The sequence below is a fragment of the Chiloscyllium plagiosum genome, unplaced genomic scaffold, assembly GCF_037043375.1.
Source record: "Chiloscyllium plagiosum isolate Xiang-an unplaced genomic scaffold, Cpla_swu_hap1 HiC_scaffold_40, whole genome shotgun sequence".
In the NCBI taxonomy this organism is placed as follows: domain Eukaryota; kingdom Metazoa; phylum Chordata; class Chondrichthyes; order Orectolobiformes; family Hemiscylliidae; genus Chiloscyllium; species Chiloscyllium plagiosum.
The window spans coordinates 22,890,256-22,911,373 of record NW_028270178.1 but is presented as its reverse complement, the minus strand read 5'-3'; the positions used below and the strand labels follow the sequence as shown (position 1 = coordinate 22,911,373).

At 49.7% G+C, this 21,118-nt stretch overlaps 2 protein-coding genes across 2 annotated transcripts in view; both read left to right on the top strand.

The window, feature by feature from the left end:
- Positions 1-21,118, top strand: part of LOC122547070 (NACHT, LRR and PYD domains-containing protein 3-like) — a 223,865-nt gene that overhangs the window by 177,649 nt on the left and 25,098 nt on the right. The window contains 4 exon segments of the mRNA XM_087981691.1: positions 12,273-12,948; positions 13,290-13,456; positions 15,495-15,666; positions 15,770-15,835. The gene's annotated coding sequence lies outside the window, so the exon portion shown is untranslated.
- On the top strand, positions 17,794-18,906 carry LOC122547117 (NACHT, LRR and PYD domains-containing protein 3-like). The gene has a single exon (XM_087981690.1). It carries the CDS (start codon positions 17,938-17,940, stop codon positions 18,904-18,906), a length of 969 nt encoding a protein of 322 aa, XP_087837816.1. The 5' UTR covers positions 17,794-17,937.

Below are 21,118 nucleotides of genomic sequence, written 5' to 3'. Positions count from 1 at the left end.
TGTGACCCCCCCTGTAAGATCAGTGTGTGACCCCCCCAGTGTGATCAATGTGTGACTCCCCTCAGTAAGATCAGTGTTTGACCCCCGCAGTGAGATCAGTGTGTGACCCCCCCCTGTAAGATCAGTGTGTGACCCCCCCAGTGTGATCAATGTGTGACTCCCCTCAGTAAGATCAGTGTGTGACCCCCCAGTGAGATCAGTGTGTGACCCCACCTCAGTGTGATCAGTGTGTGACCCCCCCTCAGTGAGATCAGCGTGTGTGCCCCCACCTCAGTAAGATCAGTGTGTGATCCCCCTCAGTGAGATCAGTGTGTGACACCCCAGTAAGGTCAGTGTGTGACCCCCCCAGTAAGATCAGCGTGTGCCCCCCTCAGTGAGATCAGTGTGTGGCCCCCCCTCAGTGAGATCAGTGTGTGACCCCCCCCAATAAGATCAGTGTGTGACCCCTCTCATTGAGATCAGTCTGTGACCCCCCCCAGTAAGATCAGTGTATGACCCCTCCAGTAAGATCAGCGTGTGACCCCCCTCAGTGAGATCAGTGTGTGACGCCCCCCAGTATGATCAGTGTGTGACCCCTCTCAGTGTGCTCAGTGTGTGACCCCCCTCAGTGTGATCAGTGTGTGACCCCCCCCAGTAAGATCACTGTGTGACCCCCCTCAGTGAGATCAGTGTGTGACCCCCCCTCAGTACGATCAGTGTGTGACTCCCCTCAGTGAGATCAGTGTGTGTCCCCCCCAGTAAGATCAGTGTGTGACCCCCCCAGTAAGATCAGCGTGTGACCCCCCTCAGTGAGATCAGTGTGTGACGCCCCCCAGTAAGATCAGTGTGTGACCCCCCCCAGTGAGATCAGTGTGTGATTCCCAGTGAATTAGACAGTGTGTGACCCCCCCGCAGTGAGATCAGTGTGTGACCCCCTCGCAGTGAGATCAGATAATGTCTGCCCCCCCCACAGTAAGAAGAGTTGGTGTCTGAACCCACATACCCACCTGCAATGAGATTAGACTGTGTGATGCTCCCCAGTGAATTAGACAGTGTGTGATCCCCACAAGTGAGATTAGACAGTGTGTGACGCCCCCCCCCCCAGTGTGATCAGATGGTGTATGACTCCTCAGTGCGATCAGGCAGTGTGTGACGCCCTCCCCCTCACGCACTGAGATCAGATAGTTTTGTGAGCCACTCCCAGTAAGATCAAACAGTAAGTGACCCCACAATGAGATCAGACAGTGTGCGACCCCCTAGAGTGTGATCAGTGTGTCCCCACCCCAGTGTGATCAGACAGTGGGGGCCCCCACCCAGTGTGATCAGTGTGATGCTTCCCAGTGAGATCAGTGTGTGATCCCACCCCCCCCCACAGTGTGATGGGACAGCGTGTGACCCCCACCCCACTGAGAATAGATAGTTTTGTGACCCTCCCCCCAGTGTGATCAGACAGTGTGTGACCTCCCCTTGTGTGAACAAACACTGTGTGACTCCTACCCCACCTCCACCCCCCTAGTGGTATGAGACAGTGTGTAACCCCACCCCACCCCCGTGATCAGACAGTGTGTGACCCTTCCCAGGGTGGTAAGACAGTGTGCGACCCCCCCAGTGAGAGTAAACAATTTTGTTATCGCCCCCCCAGTGAGATCAGTGTGTGACCCTCTACAGTGTGTGATCCCTCAGTGAGATCAGTGTGTGACCCCCTACAGTGTGATCGGGCAGTGTGTGATTTCCCCCAGTGTGATCAGACAGTGTGTGATCCGCTCGTGAGATCAGACAGTTTTGTGACCCCGCTCCACTGAAATCAGACAGTTTTGTGAACCACCTCCAGTAAGACTAGACAGCATGTGACCCTCCCTGGTGTGATCAGTGTGTGACCACCCCAGTGAGATCTGTGTGTGACCGCCGTCCCCCCGTCAGTGTGATGGGACAGTGTGTGAGCCCACCACGGAGAGCAGACAGCGTGTGCCCCCCCCAGTGAGATCAAATATGTGTGACCCCTCCCAGTGTGATAAGACATTGTGTGACCCCCCCTCCAGTGTGATCAAAGAGTGTGTGACCCCTCCCAGTGTGATAACAGTATGTGATCCCCATGTGAGATCAAACAGTGTGTGACCAGCCCAGTGTGATCAGTGAGTTAATGCCCCCAGTAAGATCAGACTGTGTGACCCCCATATGTGAGATCAGACAGTGTGTGCCCCCCCACTCCCATGTAATCCAACCATATGTGACCCAACCCCAGTGTGATCAGACAGTGTGTGACCCCCAGTGAGATCAGTGTGTGACCCTCCCCCAGTGAGATCAAACAGTGTGTGATCACCCTGTGAGATCAAACAGTGTATGACCACCCCAGTGTGGTCAGTGTGTTAACACCCCTAGTGTGATCAGACTGTCTGTGATTCCCCAATGTGATCAGACAGTGTGTGACGCCACCACCCCCAGTCAGATGAGACAGTGTGTGATCTCCCCAGTGTGTCATCCTTCAGTGAGATCAATGTGTGACCACGCCAGTGAGAACAGTGTGTGACCATCCTGGTATGATCAGACAGTGTGGGACACCCCAGTGTGATCAGTGTGGCTCCCTGACTGTGATCAGACAGTGTGTGACCACCCCCCAGTGTGATCAGACAGTGTGTGACCCCGCAGTGAGGTCAGTCAGTGTGTGAACCCCCAGTGTAATCAATCAATATGTGACCCTCCCCCAATGTGATCAGGCAGTGTGAGATGCTCCCCAGTGAGATCAGTGTGTGACCCCGCCATGAGATCAGTGTGTGACACCCCTGAGTGTGACCAGACAGTGTGTGATTCCCCCCTCCAGTGAGATCAGTGTGTGAGCACCCCAGTAAGATCTGACAATTTGAGACACCCCAGTGAGATCATTGTGTGACCCCCCTCCCCCCATTGCAATCATACGGTGTGAGTGCTTGACCCTCAAGTGAGATCAGACAGTGTGTGCCCCTTCCAGTGAGATCAGACAGTGTGACCCTCCCACACTCTGATCAGGCAGTATGTGACCCCCCACCACCCCAGTATGATCCCTCACAATGGATTAGACAATGTGCGTGACACTCCTCAATGAGGACAGTGTGTGACCCCCCCTCCATTGTGTTCAGTGTGTGACCTCTACAAGTGAAATCAGACAATGTGTAACCCTCCCCAATGTGATCAGACACTGTGACCCAACCCCAGTGTGTTCAGACAGCTTGTGACCCAACCCCAGTGTGATCAGACAGCGTGTGACCCAACCCCAGTGTGATCAGACATTGTGTGACCCAACCGCAGTGTGATCAGACAGCGTGTGACCCAACCGCAGTGTGATCAGACAGCGTGTGACCCAACCCCAGTGTGATCAGACATTGTGTGACCCAACCCCAGTGTGATCAGACAGCGTGTGACCCAACCCCAGTGTGATCAGACAGCGTGTGACCCAACCCCAGTGTGATCAGACAGTGTGTGACCCAACCCCAGTGTGATCAGACATTGTGTGACCCAACCCCAGTGTGATCAGACAGCGTGTGACCCAACCCCAGTGTGATCAGACAGCGTGTGACCCAACCCCAGTGTGATCAGACAGCGTGTGACCCAACCCCAGTGTGATCAGACAGCGTGTGACCCAACCCCAGTGTGATCAGCCATTGTGTGACCCAACTCCAGTGTGATCAGACAGCGTGTGACCCAACCCCCGTGTGAACAGACATTGTGTGATCCAACCCCAGATTGATCAGACAGCGTGTGACTCTATCCAAGTGTGATTAGACAGCGTGTGACCCAACCCCAGTGTGGTCAGACATTGTGTGACCCAACCCCAGTGTAATCAGACAGCGTGTGACCCAACCCCAGTGTGATCAGACAGCGTGTGACACCCGCCAGTATGATCAGACATTGTGTGACCCAACCCCAGTGTGATCAGACAGCTAGTGACCCAACCCCAGTGTGATCAGACATTGTGTGACCCAACCCCAGTGTGATCAGACAGCGTGTGACCCTACCCCAGTGTGATCAGACAGCGTGTGACCCAACCCCAGTGTGATCAGACACTGTGTGACCCAACCCCAGTGTGATCAGACAGCGTGTGACCCAACCCCAGTGTGATCAGACAGCGTGTGACCCAACCCCAGTGTGATCAGACATTGTGTGACCCAACCCCAGTGTGATCAGACAGCGTGTGACCCAACCCCAGTGTGATCAGAGAGCGTGTGACCCAACCACAGTGTGATCAGACATTGTGTGACCCAACCCCAGTGTGATCAGACAGCTTGTGACACAACCCCAGTGTGATCAGACAGCGTGTGACCCAACCCCAGTGTGATCAGACAGCGTGTGACACCCCAGTGTAATCAGAGAGCGTGTGACCCAACCCCAGTGTGATCAGACAGCGTGTGACCCAACCCCAGTGTGATCAGACATTGTGTGATCCAACCCCAGTGTGATCAGACAGCGTGTGACCCAACCCCCGTGTGATTAGACAGCGTGTGACACCCCAGTGTGATCAGACAGCGTGTGACCCAACCCCAGTGTGATCAGACAGCGTATGACCCAACCCCAGTGTGATTAGACAGCGTGTGACCCAAACCCAGTGTGATCAGACAGCTTGTGACCCAACCCCAGTGTGATCAGACAGCGTATGACCCAACCCCAGTGTGATCAGACAGCGTGTGACCCAACCCCAGTGTGATCAGACAGCGTATGACCCAACCCCAGTGTGATCAGACAGCGTGTGACCCAACCCCAGTGTGATCAGACAGCGTATGACCCAACCCCAGTGTGATTAGACAGCGTGTGACCCAAACCCAGTGTGATCAGACAGCGTGTGACCCAACCCCAGTGTGATCAGACAGCTTGTGACCCAACCCCAGTGTGATCAGACAGCGTATGACCCAACCCCAGTGTGATCAGACAGCGTGTGACCCAACCCCAGTGTGATCAGACAGCGTGTGACCCAACCCCAGTGTGATCAGACAGCGTGACCCAACTCCACTGTGATCAGACTGTGTGTGACCCTCTCCCAGTGAGATCAGACTATGTGTGACCCGCACATGTGAGATCCCGACAGTGTGATTCCCCAGTAAGATCAGACAATGTGTGACCGTCCCAGTGTGATCAGTGTGTGAACCCAGCAGTATGCTCAGACATGGGGGGGAGCCCGCCATGAGATCAGACAGTGTGTGACACCGTTGAATGTGATCAGACAGTGTATGATTCTCCCCTCCAGTGAGATCAGTGTGTGACCACCCCAGTGAGATCAAACAGTGTGTGAACCCCCCCTCCAGTAAGATCAGACAGTGTGTGAGTGTATGACATCCCAGTGCGATCAGGCAGTGTGTGACCTCCTCCTAGTAAGATATGACAGTGTGTGACACACCTCCCCACACAATGAGATCAGTCAGTGTGTGACCCACACAAGTGAGATCAGTATGTGACCCCGCCATGAGGTCAATGTGTGACACCCTTGAGTGTGATCAGACAGTGTGTGATTCCCCCCTCCAGTGAGATCAGTGTGTGACCACTGCAGTAAGATCAGACAGCATGTCTCCCCCGAGAGTGATCAGACAGTGTGTAACCCGACCCCCAGTGCGATCAGGCAGTGTGTGATGCTCCCAGTGAATTAGACAATTTGTGCTCACCCCAGTGAGATGAGCGTGTGCCCCCCCACCCAGTACGATCAGGCTGTGTGTGACCCCCCCCTAGTGAGATCAGACAGAGTGCGACTGCCCAGTGTGATCAATGTGCGAGTGAGACGTGGGTGTGCCCCCCCCACCCCCACCCCCACCCACCCCCCCGTGATCAGGTGGTGTGTGACCCCCCCCAGTGAGATCAGACAGTGTATGATGCTCCCCATTGGGATCAGACAGTGTATGACCGTCCCCCAGTGAAATAAGAGATTGTGTGCCACCCCCCAGTGTGATCAGTATGTGTGTGTGTGTCCACAATGAGATCAGACAGTGTGTGACCCCCTCCAGTGAGATCAAACTTTGTCACCATCCCAGTGAGATCAGTGTGTAACCCCCGCCCCCGTGAGATCAGACTGTGTGTGACTCCCCCCCCCTCCCAGTGCAGTCAGGCAGTGGGTGACCCCCCAGCGTGAACAGACAGTGTGTGACCCGACCCCCAGTATGATCAGGCAGTGTTGATGTTCCCAGTGAATTAGACAGTGTGTGCTCACCCCAGTGAGATGCGGGTGTGTGGCCCCCCACCTCCGTGATCAGGCCGTGTGTGCCCCCTCCCCTGTGAGATCAGACAGAGTGTGATCCTCCTCATGAGATCAGACAGTGTGTGCCCCTTCTAATGAGATCAGACAGTGTGTGATGCTCCCCAGTGAATTAAACAGTATGTGACACCCCAGTGAGAGCAGACAGTATGTGACCACCCCCCGCAGTGTGATCAGTGTGTGACCTCTCCAGTGTGATCAGTGAGTGTCTCTTCACCCTCCCCTCAGTGAGATCAGGCAGTATGTGACTCAGCGCCAAGTGAGATCGACACTGTGTGACACTCCCCTTGGTGAGATCTGACGGTGTGTGACCCCCCCCCCCCCCCCCCCGAGTGTGATCCTACAGTGTGTGACCCCCCCCCCACAATGAGATCAGACAGTGTGTGACAGCGTCCCCAGTGTGATCAGATGGAATGTGACCCCCCCTTGGTGATATCAGACGGTCTGTGTGACCCACTTCAGTGTGATCCTACAGTGTGTGACCCCCCAACACCACCCCCCAATGAGATCAGATGGTGTGGGACCGCCCCAGTGTGATAAGACAGTGTGTGACCCACCCGCCCAGTGAGATCAGTCAGTGTGATCAGACTGTGTGTGACCCTCCCTCAATGTGATCATACAGTATGTTACCCTCCCCCAGTGTGTGACATACCCAGTATGATAAGCAGTGTGTGGCCCCCCTAGTGAGATCAGTGTGTCACCCCCCCCCCAGTGAGATCTGACAGTCAGTGAGTGTGTGACCACCCCCAGTAAGATAAGTGTGTGACTCCCTGTGTGATAAGACAATGTGTGACCCCCTCCATTGAGGTTAGACAGTGACCCCCACCCCAGTGAGATCAGTGTGTGACCCTCTCCCAATGTGATCAGACATTGTGTGACCCCCCTCCCAGTGCGATCAGTCAGTGTGTGACCCCCAGTGTTATCAATGTGCGATCCCCCCCCCCCGTGAGCTCCAACACTGTGTGAGTGTGTGACCCGCTAGTGAGATCAAACAGTGTGTGACCCCCCCCAGTGTGATAAGACAATGTGTGACGCTCGAGTGAAAGCGGACAGTGTGTGACCCTCCCCAGTGAGATTAGTCAGCGTGTGACCCTGCCCATGTGATCAGACAGTATGTGACCCCCCCTAGTGTGATCAGTCAGTGTGTTACCTTTCCCGCGCCTCCAGTGAGATCAGTGTATGACCCCCCTAGTGAGATCAGTGTCTGAACCTCCCCAATGATATCGTTGTATGACCCGACGCCCCTGTGTGATCAGATAGTGCGTGATCCACTCATGTGATTAGACAGTGTGTGACCCAACCCCAGTGGGATGAGAAAGTGTGTGAACCACCCCCACAGTAAGACAAGGCAGTGTGTGATCACCCCCCCAGTGTGATCAGACAGTTTGTGACACCACCCTGCCCCAAGTGTGATCAGACAGTTTGTGGCACCACCTCGCCCCCAGTGAGATCAGTGTGTGACACCCCCAGTAAGATCACAGTGTGGTCAGGCAGTGTGTCACCTCCCAATGAGATCAGACAGTGTGTGACTCCCCCAATGTGATAATAGTGTGCCCCCCAGTGTGAATTGACATGTGCGACTCCCCCCCCCCCCCGTGAGATTTGACAGTTTTGTAAGCCCCATGTGAGATCAGTATGTGACCCAACTGGGGGGTTGGGTCACACTGTCTGACCACACTGGAGCGTGCGATCAGACAGTGTGTGCACGCTCCAGTGTGGTCAGACAGTGTGACCCACCCCCACAGTGAGATCAAACAGTGTGTGACCCTCCCCAGTAAGATCAGTGTGTGACCTCCCCAGTGGGATTAGACAGCGACCCACCACCCCAGTGAGATCAGTGTGTGACCCTCCCTCAATGTGATCAGCGTGTGACCCACCCTGCAGTGAGAGCAAACAGTGTGTGAACACCCCCCAGTGAGATGAGACGATGTGTGACCACCACCCCCCAGTGTGACGAGACAGTGTGTGATCCTCTTGGTGAGATGAAACAGTATTTGATCTCCACCCCGTTCCCCCCCCCCGCCCCCCGAGATCAGACAGTATGCGACACCCCCAAATGTGATCAGTGTGCGATCCCTACCCCCAGTGAGATCACAAAATGTTGTGTGTGACACCCCCAATGAGATTGGAGTGTGACCCACCCCCCGAGAGAGATCAGTGTGTGACACTCCCCAATGTGATCAGTGTGCGATCCCTCCCTCCAATGAGATCAGACAGTGTTGTGTGTGAACACCCAGTGCGATTAGACAGTGTGTGACCCCCACGTGAGATCAAACAGTATGTAACCGCCCAGTGACATTAGGCAGTGACTATTTGACCCCCCCCTTGCCCCCAGTGAGATCAGTGTGTGACCCTGCCCAGTGAGATCTGGCAGTGTGTAACCCCCCCAGTGAGATCAGACTGTGTGTGACCCCCCCCCCAAGTGAGATCAGACAGTGCGTGACCCTCCCCCAGTGTGATCAGATAGTGTGTAACACCTCCTGAGATCAGTGTGAGATGTCTCCAGAGAGATTAAACCATGCCCCCCCCCCCTCCAGTGAGATTAGATAGTCCGTGTGTGTGTGACCCCCCAGTAAGATCCGAGGAGCAGTAAAATCGACGTTTCGGGCAAAAGCCCTTCATCAGGAATGCAAGCAGAGAGCCTGAAGGGTGGAGAGATAAGTGAGAGAAGGGTGGGCTGGGGAGAAAGTAGCATACAGTACAATGGGTGAGTGGGGGAGGGGATGAAGGTGATAGGTCGGGAGTGGATAGGTGGAAAAGAAGATAGACAGTTGGGACAAGTCATGGGGACAGGTCTGAGCTGGAAGTTTGGAACGGAGGTGAGGTGGGGGAAGGGGAAATGAGGAAACTGTTCACATTGATGCCCTGGGGTTGAAGTGTTGCGAGGTGGAAGATGAGGCGTTCTTCCTCCAGGCGTCTGGTGGTGAGGGAGCGGCGGTGAAGGAGGCCCAGGACCTCCATGTCCTCGGCACAGTGGGAGGGAGAGTTGAAATATTGGGCCACAGGGTGGTGTGGTTGACTGGTGTGGGTGTCCCAGAGATGTTCCCTAAAGCGCTCTGCTAGGAGGCGTCCAGTCTCCCCAATGTAGAGGAGACTGCATCGGGAACAATGGGTACAATAAATGATATTGGTGGATGTGCAGGTAAAACTTTGATGAATGTGGAAGGCTCCTTTAGAGTCTTGGACGGAGGTGAGGGAGCAGGTGTATGCGCAGGTTTTGCAATTCCTGCAGTGGTAGGGGAAGGTGCCAGGATGGGAGGGTGGGTTGAAGGGGGGGGCGTAGACCTGACCAGGTAGTCACAGAGGGAACGGTCATAGCGGAAGGTGGAAAGGGGTGGGGAGGGAAATATATCCCTGGTGGTGAAGTCTGTTTGAAGGTGGCGGAAATGTCAGCAGATGATTTGGTTTATGTGTAGGTTGAGGAGAAAGTGAGGTCTGCAGATGCTGGAGATCAGAGCTGAAAATGTGTTGCTGGAAAAGCGCAGCAGGTCAGGCAGCATCCAGGGAACAGGAGAATCGACGTTTCGGGCATAAGCCCTTCTTCAGGAATGAGGAAAGTTTGTCCAGCAGGCTAAGATAAAAGGTAGGGAGGAGGGAATTGGGGGAGGGGCGTCGGAAATGTGATAGGTGGAAAGAGGTCAAGGTGAGGGTGATAGGTCAGACTGGGGTGGGGGCGGAGAGGTCAGGAAGAAGATTGCAGGTTAGGAAGGCGGTGCTGAATTCGATGGATTTGACTGCGACAAGGTGGGGGGAGGAGAAATGAGGAAACTGGTGAAATCCGAGTTCATCCCTTGTGGTTGGAGGGTTCCTAGGCAGAAGATGAGGCGCTCTTCCTCCAACCGTCGTTTTGTTGTGGCGATGGAGGAGTCCAAAGACCTGCATATCCTTGGTGGAGTGGGAAGGGGAGTTGAAATGTTGAGCCACAGGGTGGTTAGGTTGTTGGTCCGGGTGTCCCAGAGGTGTTCTCTGAAACGCTCCGCAAGTAGCCGGCCTGTCTCCCCAATATAGAGGAGGCCACACCGGGTGCAGAGGATGCAATAGATAATGTGTGTGGAGGTGCAGGTGAATCTGTGGCGGATATGGAAGTTTCCTTTGGGGCCTTGGAGGGAGGTGAGGGCGGAAGTCTTGCACCTCCTGCGGTTGCAGGGGAAGGTGCCGGAAGTGGAGGATGGATTGGTGGGGGGTGTGGATCTGACGAGGGAGTCATGGAGGGAGTGGTCTTTACGGAATGCTGATAGGGGAGGGAGGAAAATATATCCTTGGTGGTGGGGTCCGTTTGGAGGTGGCAGAATCCTTGGTGGTGGGGTCCATTTGGAGGTGGCGGTTGGTATGTGTAGGTTGGTAGGGTGGAAGGTGAGCACCAGGGGTGGTCTGTCCTTGTTACGGTTGGAGGGGTGAGGTCTGAGGGCAGAGGTGTGGGATGTGGACGAGATGCGTTGGAGGGCATCTTTAACCATGTGGGAAGGGAAATTGCGATCTCTAAAGAAGGGGGCCATCTGTTGTGGACCTGGTTCTCCTGGGAGCAGATACGGCTGAGGTGGAGGAATTGGGAATAAGGGATGGCATTTTTGCAGGAGGTAGGGTGGGAAGAGGTGTAATCCAGGTAGCTGTGGGAGTCGGTGGGTTTGCAAAAAATGTCGGTCGTCATTAATGGAGATGGAGAGGTCCAGGAAGGGGAGGGAGGTGTCAGAGATGGTCCAGGTAAATTTAAGGTCAGGGTGGAATGTGTTGGTAAAGATGATGAATTGCTCAACCTCCTCGCAAGAACACGAGGTGGCGCCAATGCAGTCATCAATGTAGCGGAGGAAGAGGTGGGGAGTAGTGCCGGTGTAATTACGGAAGATCGACTGTTCTATGTAGCCAACGAAGAGACAGGCATAGCTAGGGCCCATACGGGTGCCCATGGCTACCCCTTTGGTTTGGAGGAAGTGGGAGGATTCGAAGGAGAAATTGTTAATGGTGAGGACCAGTTCTGCCAAACGAATGAGAGTGTCGGTGGAAGGGTACTGTTGGGGATGTCGGGAGAGGAAGAAACGTAGGGCTTGGAGGCCCTGGTCATGGCGGATGGAGGTGTAGAGGGATTGGATATCCATGGTGAAGTTGAGGCATTGGGGGCCAGGGAAACGGAAATCTTGGAGGAGGTGGAGGGCGTGAGTGGTGTCTCGAATGTATGTGGGGAGTTCCTGGACTGGGAGGGATAGGACAGTGTCGAGGTAGGTAGAAATGAGTTCAGTGGGGCAGGAGCATGCTGAGACAATGGGTCGGCCAGGGTGGTCAGGCTTGTGGATCTTGGGAAGGAGGTAGAACCGGGCAGTGCGGGGTTCCCGGACTATGAGGTTGGAAGCTGTGGATGGGTGATCTCCTGAGCTGATGAGGTTCTGTATGGTCTGGGAGATGTTGTTTTGTTGAGGGGGGGCTGGGGTCATGGTCGAGGGGGCGGTAGGAAGAGGTGTCCTCGAGTTGGCATTTGGCTTCAGCAGTGTAGAGGTCAGTGCGCCAGACTACCTCTGTCACACCCTCTCTCCCAGTCACCTTCACTGTCTTTTTCACTTACCCTTTCTCTTACTAGCCCTCTAACTCTGTTGCTCCTCTCTCTCTGTCACCCTTCCCTCTCCTTGTCTGTCTCTCTCACACACACTCTAAGAGTTAGAGTCAGAAGATGTTGGCCCTCAAATGATAATGATGGGTCTGGAGTTCATTCATGAGTGACTGTTCTTGACAAGAAAGTGAAGTGGGAGTTCACAGGGGCATGCTGACATGGGGCACACAGACACAACATGGCCGCTGAGCCATAAGTTGGTTACTTCGCACGCTACACGGCTACTGAGCCATTACATGGAAACATACAGCAAAGCATACGCAGATACTGCCTGAGGCCAATAGGATATCAGCACAATAGACACAGAACATAGATGATCAGTTTAAGGCAGGTGGGGGACAGAATACACATCAGTAACGTCTATTGCTCATCGAAGTGTCTGAGTCCAGCCACCATCCTCAATAAAAATGTTAACTACCTGAGACTACTTGTATACAAGTGTAAATACTTCAAATTTGAATAATATAAAACAATCTTTCTTCTCAGGAAAAGCGATCATAACCAATTACTACAGCAATGAACATCTGCGTGGCTGCTAAAACTGTCAATGACTCTAATGTTTTCTGTAAATAAAACTTGCTGTAAAAAACAAAGACTCGATACTTGAACTATTATACCATGAAATGTGTAAAATATCCTGACATGTGCTCCGAGGGTGAGAGAAGGCTCGCAGCTGACAGCCGTGCTGGCGGATGTCTGTCTCTCCCTGGAGCTCCAGTTTCTTTATACAATCAACTCTGTCATTGAATCCCAATTCTGACTCAGAGACTGGTGATTTTCCCCGCCTGGTCAAATCCACTGCCCATACATTCAGAAATGGAGAGTTGTTTTTAGCACCTCGATAGATGTGGTGCATTTCAAGATATCTGATCTGTTAGTGAGTTAGGCTCCAAGATCAGGAATCTGCACTTTCTTTAGATTAGATTAGATTTTAGATTAGATTAGATTACAGTGTGGAAACAGGCCCTTCGGCCCAACAAGTCCACACCGACCCGCCGAAGCGAAACCCACCCATACCCCTACATTTAGCCCTTACCTAACACTACGGGCAATTTAGCATGGCCAATTCACCTGACCCTGCACATCTTTGGACTGTGGGAGGAAACCGGAGCACCCGGAGGAAACCCACGCAGACACGGGGAGAACGTGCAAACTCCACACAGTAAGTCGCCTGAGTCGGGAATTTGTTCCAATGTTTTCACTGTCTCTGAGTTTTGAAAGCTGTTCAGGAATTATTGTCAGTTGGATAAAGAGGAATCTCTGGAATTTGTAATTCAATATTAATGTAATCAAGAGTTAGTGGTGGAGGGAATGATTAAGGGATGGTGGCACATGTCAGTCACGTTTGACAAATATGGCCAATTTTGAAGAATAGGAACAAGCAGATTGTACAGATTTCAAGACCATGCTGATAAAGTGGTTCACAGGTACATACAGTTACTCAATATAAAAGGAATGACTGACTGACTGGGTATAAAGTTTTATTCATGTTTGTGCTCACAGGTCCAGACTCCACAATCACTAAGTTCTTGAGAGAGTGTAAGAGCTACTAGCTATTCCGGATGGTGAAATTCTACTGGGACAGACTTGAGCAGGCGATTGAAGAAGGGGTCGATGGTCTCAGCTCATTGTTAACATTTGAGAGGATTTTCAGTGGAAAAGAACATTCAGTAAGTGGAAGGGACACAGAATGGTTCCAATTATATAACAATCACAAACTGGCAGAATAACAATAAAAGGATATGTTGGATGAAGAAAAAGACCAAAGTTTTCAAACTTTGGGGGGGATCGGATCTGGATTGAATGCCTGGGACTCAGTGATTTTATGACTTGTTAAGTATTGGTATACCTGATGTCATCAGCTTAGAAGAAGTTTTATCCTTTCATCACTTCAACTAATTCTCAACTACAATCTGAAGCTGTAACTAACTTTACTATCTCTGTGTTCTTTGTCCTTCGACTGAGCTTTTAATTCTTTGTCCCCTACATCACAAATATTGCTTGCTTTTCCCTCTATTATTCCAGTGTCTCCTATCTCAGTCTGCGAGTTGATGAAACACCCATCCATGCCTTTGACACACGAAGCAATAATACTTTATTCAAACTCATTCACGGGATAAGGTCATCACTGGCCAAGCCAGCATTTATTGCCCACTGGGCAGTTAAAAGTCAAGCACATTGCTGTGGGTCTGGAGTCACGTTTTGGCCAGACCAGGTAAGGATGGAAGTTTCCTTCCCTAAAGGACACCAGTGAACATTGGATTGTTTTTTCCAACAATCATTAATGGATTCTTGATCATCATTAGATTTTTAATTCCAGATTTTACCGAGTTTGAATTCCATCACCTGCTGTGGTGGGATTCAAACCCGGGTCCCCAGAGCATCACCCGGATCTCTGCATTAACAGTCTAACGATAATACCACTAGGCTATTGCCTCCCCAATAATTTAAATAATACTGTGACAGACTTCCCTTTGAGCACATTAAACTTCAGTCATCCAAAGCCTTTTTGCATGTACCCTATCCCACCTGACTGCCACTTAGTTCGCATTCTTTTGCTTATTTAATTCAGTGCTGCTGATGCTCACATGACTATCATTCAAATACCCTGCCTCCAGTTTAAGTCCGTTCATGGCCTGTAACCCTCCAGGACCACTTGAAATCTGTGTTCCCTCTGAGTCTGTGTTCTTCCTTACACGGTACCTTCACCTGCTCAGCGGTGACTGGGTTTGAATCAAGTTCAGCGTGATAGTGAGACAGAGATGGTCATGCCCTTGAATGGGGAAGGAAGGCAGCAAATCGGGCTCTTAATTCAGAAACTGATCAATTGACAATTCTGTGCCATGAGCATTACTTCTCACTTGTCAACCCAATCCAGGCTGTCGGCCGGGGCTTGCTGCACATGGTTGAACGCAGTTGATCCCAGGACACAGTGCTGAGATACTGTTACAGTGATTGTCTGGAGCTGAAATAATTGTCTTCCTAAACAATGAGCATGTGCTTTTGCACAAGATATTAGGCAAACAAGTGAAGTGTTTTCAAGAAAAAGGTAATTGACATGAACCGTAATTTTGAATGATGAACAGTTTAGACTGGAGGGGCTGAATGGGCCAATTCTGTTCTTCACTGTTTTGTCCTTAATCAGACTGGATCATGCCCAGTAACTATACTTAAAGCAACTCTGAGATACAGTTAATGGAAAAGCCATGCTCGGGGGCAAAATGGCAAATTTAGGATCCTATCTTTCCAGAAGTGGTTTACAGTATGCTCACCTATTCACCATGGATCAGGATATGGTACAGTGACTGCTTTCCAGGCTCAAAATAACTGGGGTATCCAATTCCTGAGGAGATCCCTTTCTTCTCATTACCAATATTGATCTTTATCTCCATGACCATGGATGGCACAGGGGCACAGTGGTTAGCACTGTTGCCTCACAACACTAGAGACCCGGGTTCAGTTCCCACCTCAGGCAACTGTCTGTGTGGAGTTTGCACATTCTCCCCGTGGGTTTCCTCTGGGTGCTCCGGTTTCCAGTTAGGTGAATTGGCCATGCTAAATTGCCCGTAGTGTTAGGTGAAGGGGTTAATGTAGGGGAACGGGTCTGGGTGGGTTGCTCTTCAGAGGGTCGGTGTGGACTTGTTGGGCCGAAGAGCCTGTTTCCACACTAAGTAATCTACTCAATCTATAAATGATTATTCTTTCCAGGCAATCACTGACCTCATGGAGAAGAGAAACCAGGCAGACAGTTCCAAAATGCTGCTAAATCTGGTGATGGAGAAAAGCCCTCAGGCCCAAAGGGTGATGTGGGATTCCTTTGTGAAAATACGTCATGGGGTCCCAAAGTTGGATAAAATACTAAAAGAAATAGAGGAACATGGTACAGTAGAGTCTCATATTATTTCATTTCAGATTGGAGCACTTCATATTTTGCCACAATGTTGCACAGACCAGAATTAATGAAATCTAAATAATCTGAACAGGTCCTGATCTATTTCATTATATGGATATGGTCCGAAATCTATCCGAAACACCCAGTCACCTCAAAGGTAATTAATAATATGGATATTTTAAATCATTTTATTTCATTTCTGCACCAGCATGTTTGACTTTAGCTATTTGTTTAAGGTTTCAAAATTTGAGAATCTGAAAGTCAGAGCTGGGAGACATGATTCTAATTGGCTTGAATTTCAACTATTTTGCGTAGATTCAATGTATACAGTTCATGCAGTTTATCACGCAGCATGAAAGTTGCATCAGGTACCCAATACACCGTACACACCTGGCAGGATCCTTATACACTCTGAACTCCAGTACATGCCTGGCAGGGTCCTTATACACTGTGAAACCCAGTACATGCCTGGCCTGGTCATTATACACCCTGAAACCCAGTACATGCCTGGCAGGATCATTATACACTCTGAAACCCAGTACATGCCTGGCAGGGTCCTTATACACTCTGAAACCCAGTACATGCCTGGCAGGGTCCCTATACACTCTGAAACCCTGTACATGCCTGGCAGGGTCCTTATACACTCTGAAACCCAGTACATGCCTGGCAGGGTCCTTATACACTCTGAAACCCTGTACATATCTGGCAGGGTCCTGTTACGCTGTGAAACCCTGTACATACCTGGCAGGATTGTGTTATGCTGTGAAACCCCGTACACGCCTGGCAGGATTGTGTTACACTTAAGTGACGCTTGCTAAACACATATTTTAGAATATGAATTGTAGTTCTATCTCTATCATGCTTATTGTGTGGAAATGAGAGCATTACTGTAAGGTTTGACACAGTGACAGCAAATTAATTTGTGGTGGTGGTCCCATTCATCTGCTGCACTTGTCCTTCAAAACTGGAGGTACAGTCTAAAGAATCAGGTAAATTGTGGCAGTGCATCTTCCAGAAGATGTACATAGCTGCCGTTGTGTGTCCACAGTGAATGGGGTGAATATTGAAGGTGATGCAACTCATCCCAGTCCAACATTTGCACTAACCCAAGCAAACGGAGAGAATTCCATTCACCCATCTGGGCTTGCAGTTTGTAGGTAGGCTTTTGGGGGACATGAGGTGAGTTATCTGTGAGAATTTGTAAGATAATGTCTGTTATAAGACTTATTATAAACCTTGAAGGGAATATATCACCTTCATAAAAATCTCCATGACCAATACTAAAGATTTTGAATTCTTTCTCAACTGTCCTTTGCTTACAACTCACATTTTAATGCATGGATGTTTAACTTCTGCACAAATTGTGTTGGCTCTGTGCTTGTAATGCAGCATTTTACTGTCTTCTTCAAAAGACATTTTGACTTTTGTTTTCTTTCAATGTTAATATAACTAACATGGAGAACTGATTTCTGTCTGTTCCAATTGAAGATGTTCAACAGAAACACAAGGAGACACTCCATGTCCAAACTGAAATACTGCGAGTGAATACTATCCTCATAAAGGTCAAGGTGAAGATTTTCCAGCTGGTTGGTAGATATACTGAGCTATCAGTTATTTCTACTGTTCGAGATCGGACACTTGTCGAACATGAACTGCTAGCAAGAGGCCGAGATCATGAAGAGTGGAGGGAGAAACATCTCCAGAAAGTACTGGAAAAAATCCGACCTGATCAGTTGTTCCACAGCAGTTTTTCTCCCCGAAAATATACTGGAAGTTCAGAAGCACTGAGCGGAGTCCCAGGAATTGGAAAATCAACAATGGTACAAAAGATGATTTATGACTGGGCCACTGGGAAAATATACCCAGAGTTCCAATTTATATTCAGTTTTAAATTCCAGGATTTGAACATTATTAACTGTCAGATAAACCTGAGGAATCTGATATTGGATCAGTACCCTTACTTTGGGACTACTCTAGAAGAACTCTGGAAGAACCCAGAAGGATTGCTCTTTATATTTGATGGTTTGGATGAATTCAAGAAGAGTATTTATTTTTCTGATAATCGGAGAGATACAGAACCTCGGCTCATGTGCAATGATCCTGAGTGCTGATGTGAAGTATCTGACATTGTGTACAGTTTAATCCAGCACAAGCTGCTCCCTGGATGTTCAGTGCTCGTGACCAGCCGTCCCACCAGATTGCATTTATTGGAAAAGGCTGTGATCAGTATCTGGGCTGAAATCCTGGGATTTGTTGGTGATGAACGGAAGGAATATTTCAGCAGGTTTTTTTGAGGATCAGACAGTGTCAGCAGCTGTTTACAAGTATGTAGAGGAGAGTGAGATCCTGTACACCATGTGCTACAACCCTTCATACTGCTGGATCCTCGGTCTATCACTGGGTCCCTTCTTCACACAAAGGAATAGGAAACAACAGCAGGTTCCCAAGACCATCACCCAACTGTATTCCTACTACATTTACAACATTCTGAAAAACCATAGCCGTCAGATTGAAAATCCCCGTGATGTGTTTCTGAAGCTTGGTGAGATGGCCTTCACTGGCATCTCTGAGAAGAAGATTGTGTTTAGAACTGGAGACTTGATTCAGCACAGTCTGCAACCTTCCCAGTTCCTGTCTGGATTTATGATGGAACTTTTGGAGAGAGATTATTCTGCACAGATTGTGTGCCACACATTCCCACATCTCACCATCCAAGAATTTGTAGCGGCCCTTGCCCAATTCCTGACTCCTGATCCCAGGGACATTCAGAAATTGCTCAGTGAGGCCTATAGTAAGGAAGATGGGCGATTTGAAATATTCATCTGTTTTGTTGTGGGTCTCTCCTCCCCACAGTCAGCTTATCCTCTGGAAGAGTTTCTGTGTCCGTTTCTTCATCAGACGGTCAATCAGCCTGTTGATTGGATGATGGACATTGTTAAAGGACAGATTGGAAACACTAAGACTATAACTGGTAAAAGAAACCTCCTGAATACATTGCACTACCTGTTTGAGTCTCAGAATAAATCACTTACATGGAACTCAGTGAAAGATGTGGAAATATTTTCATTAAGTGATTTGAGACTGACCCCAATAGACTGTGTCGTCCTCTGTTTTGTTATTGAATTCTGTGATTCACTAAAAGAACTTGATCTTGAGAATTGCTACATTCAGTACGAAGGACTGCAGCGATTGGGACCCATACTTCACAAATGCCGAGAGCTGAGGTAACTATCTGTCTCTAATTTTTGAGCAGCCATGGATTGTGTCTTTTCTCCATAATGAAGGGAGACGAAGAATTCAGTTGGATCAGAGAGAATCATTTTCGATACAATTTACTAAGAATGAATATTGATGACAGATTCCACTAAGACTGAAGTTGGATGAACTTTGGATCATTCGGGAGGCAGAGGGGGTTATTGACAGGACTTACAGAGAGGTAGCCACTCCCCAGATAAAAGAAAAAGACAGATGGCTGACAGTTAGGGGACAGAAAGGGAACCGGCAGGCAGTGCAGGGATCTCTTTTGGCCATTCCCCTCAATGATAAGTACACCATATTGGATACTGTTGGGGTGGATTACTTGCCAGGGGAAAGCAGTGGGGCACCTGTTACTCAGAAGGGAAGGGGGAAGAGGAGCAGAGCAGTAGTCATTGGGGTCTCGATAGTTAGGGGGACAGATAGTAGGTTCTGTGGGGACAAGAGAGATGGTTGGTGTGTTGCCTCCCGGTACCAGGGTCTGTGATGTCTCTGATTGTGTTTTTGGAATCCTTCGGGAGGAGGGAGAGCAGTCCCAAGTCGTGGTCCACATTGGCATCAACGACATAGATCGGAAGAGAGATGGGGACTTGAGGCAGAAATTCAGGGAGCTAGGATGGAAGCTGAGAGCTAGGACAAACAGAGTTGTTTTCTCCGGTTTGCTGCCCGTGCCACGTGCTCGTGAGGTGAGGAAGAGGGAGAGAAAGGAGTTGAACACGTGGCTACAGGGATGGTGCAGGAGGGAGGGTTTCAGGTTTTTGGATAATTGGAGCTCTTTCTGGGGTAGGTGGGACCTCTACAAGCAGGATGGGGTACCAATATCCTGGGTGGGAAATTCGCTAAAACTATTAAGGTGGATTGAAACTAATACAGCAGGGGGATGGGAACCAAATTTGTAGGACAGGTACAGAAGAGGATGAGAGTAGGGAGTTCCAAAATCAAATATCTGACACTGGCAAGCGAGAACTTGGATTGAAGTGTGTGTACTTCAACATGAGGAGCATCCGAAATAAAGTGGGTGAACTGGCAGCGTGGGTTGGTACCTGGGACTTCGATGTTGTGGCCATTACGTAGACATGGATAGAGCAGGGCCAGGAATGGCTGTTGCAGGTTCCAGGATTCAGATGTTTCAGTAAGAACAGGGAAGATGGTAAAAGACGGGGAGGTGTGGCATTGTTGATCAGGGACAATATTACAGTTGTAGAAAGTAGTATTGACTGAGGTTAGAAACTGGAAAGAAGAAGACACCATGCTGGGAGTTTTCTTAAGGCCTCCAAATAGTCCCAGAGGAAAGGATAGCAAAGATGATTCTCGATAGGAATGAGAGAGACAGGGTAATTGTCATGGGGGACTTCAACTATCCAAATATTGACTGGGATCACTACAGTACGAGTACTATAGATGGGTCAGTATTTGTCCAGTGTGTGCAGGAGGGCTTCCTGACACAGTATGTAGACAGGGCCTACAAGGGGCGAAGCCACTTTAGATTTAGTACTGGGTAACGAGCCTGGCCAGGTGTGAGATTTGGAAGTAGGTGAGCACTTTGGAGGCAGCGATCACAATTCTGGTAAGGTTTACTTTAGTGATGGAAAGGGATAGGTGTTCTCCACTGAGCAAGAGTTACAGCAGGGGGAAGGGAAATTACGATGCAATTAGGAAAGATTTAGGAAGCGTAGAATGGGGAAGGAAACTGCAGGGGATGAGCACATTAAAAATGTGGAGCTTATTCAAGGAAAAGCTCCTGTTTGTCGTAGATAAGTTTGTCCCTGACAGGCAGGGAGGAAGATATAGAATGCGTGAGCCATGGTTTACTAAGGAAGTGGAATCCCTAGTCAAGAAGAAGAAGAAGGCTTATGTTCGGACAAAATGTGAAAACTCAGTTAGGGTGCTTGAGGTTAAAAGGAAGTCAGGAAAGACCTAAAAAGAGAGCTCAGAAGAGCCAGGAGGAGAAATGAAAAGTTTTGGCAAATAGGATCAGGGTTAACCCTTAGGCTTTCCATAGGTAGGTCAGGAATAAAAGAATGACGAGAGTTAAATTTGGGCCAATCAAGGATAATAGTGGGAAGTTGTGTGTGGAGTCAGACGAGATAGGGGAAGCACTAAATAAGTATTTTTTGACAGTGTTCATTATAGAAAATGAAAATGTTAGCGAGGAAGATACAGAGATACTTGCATCTAGACTAGA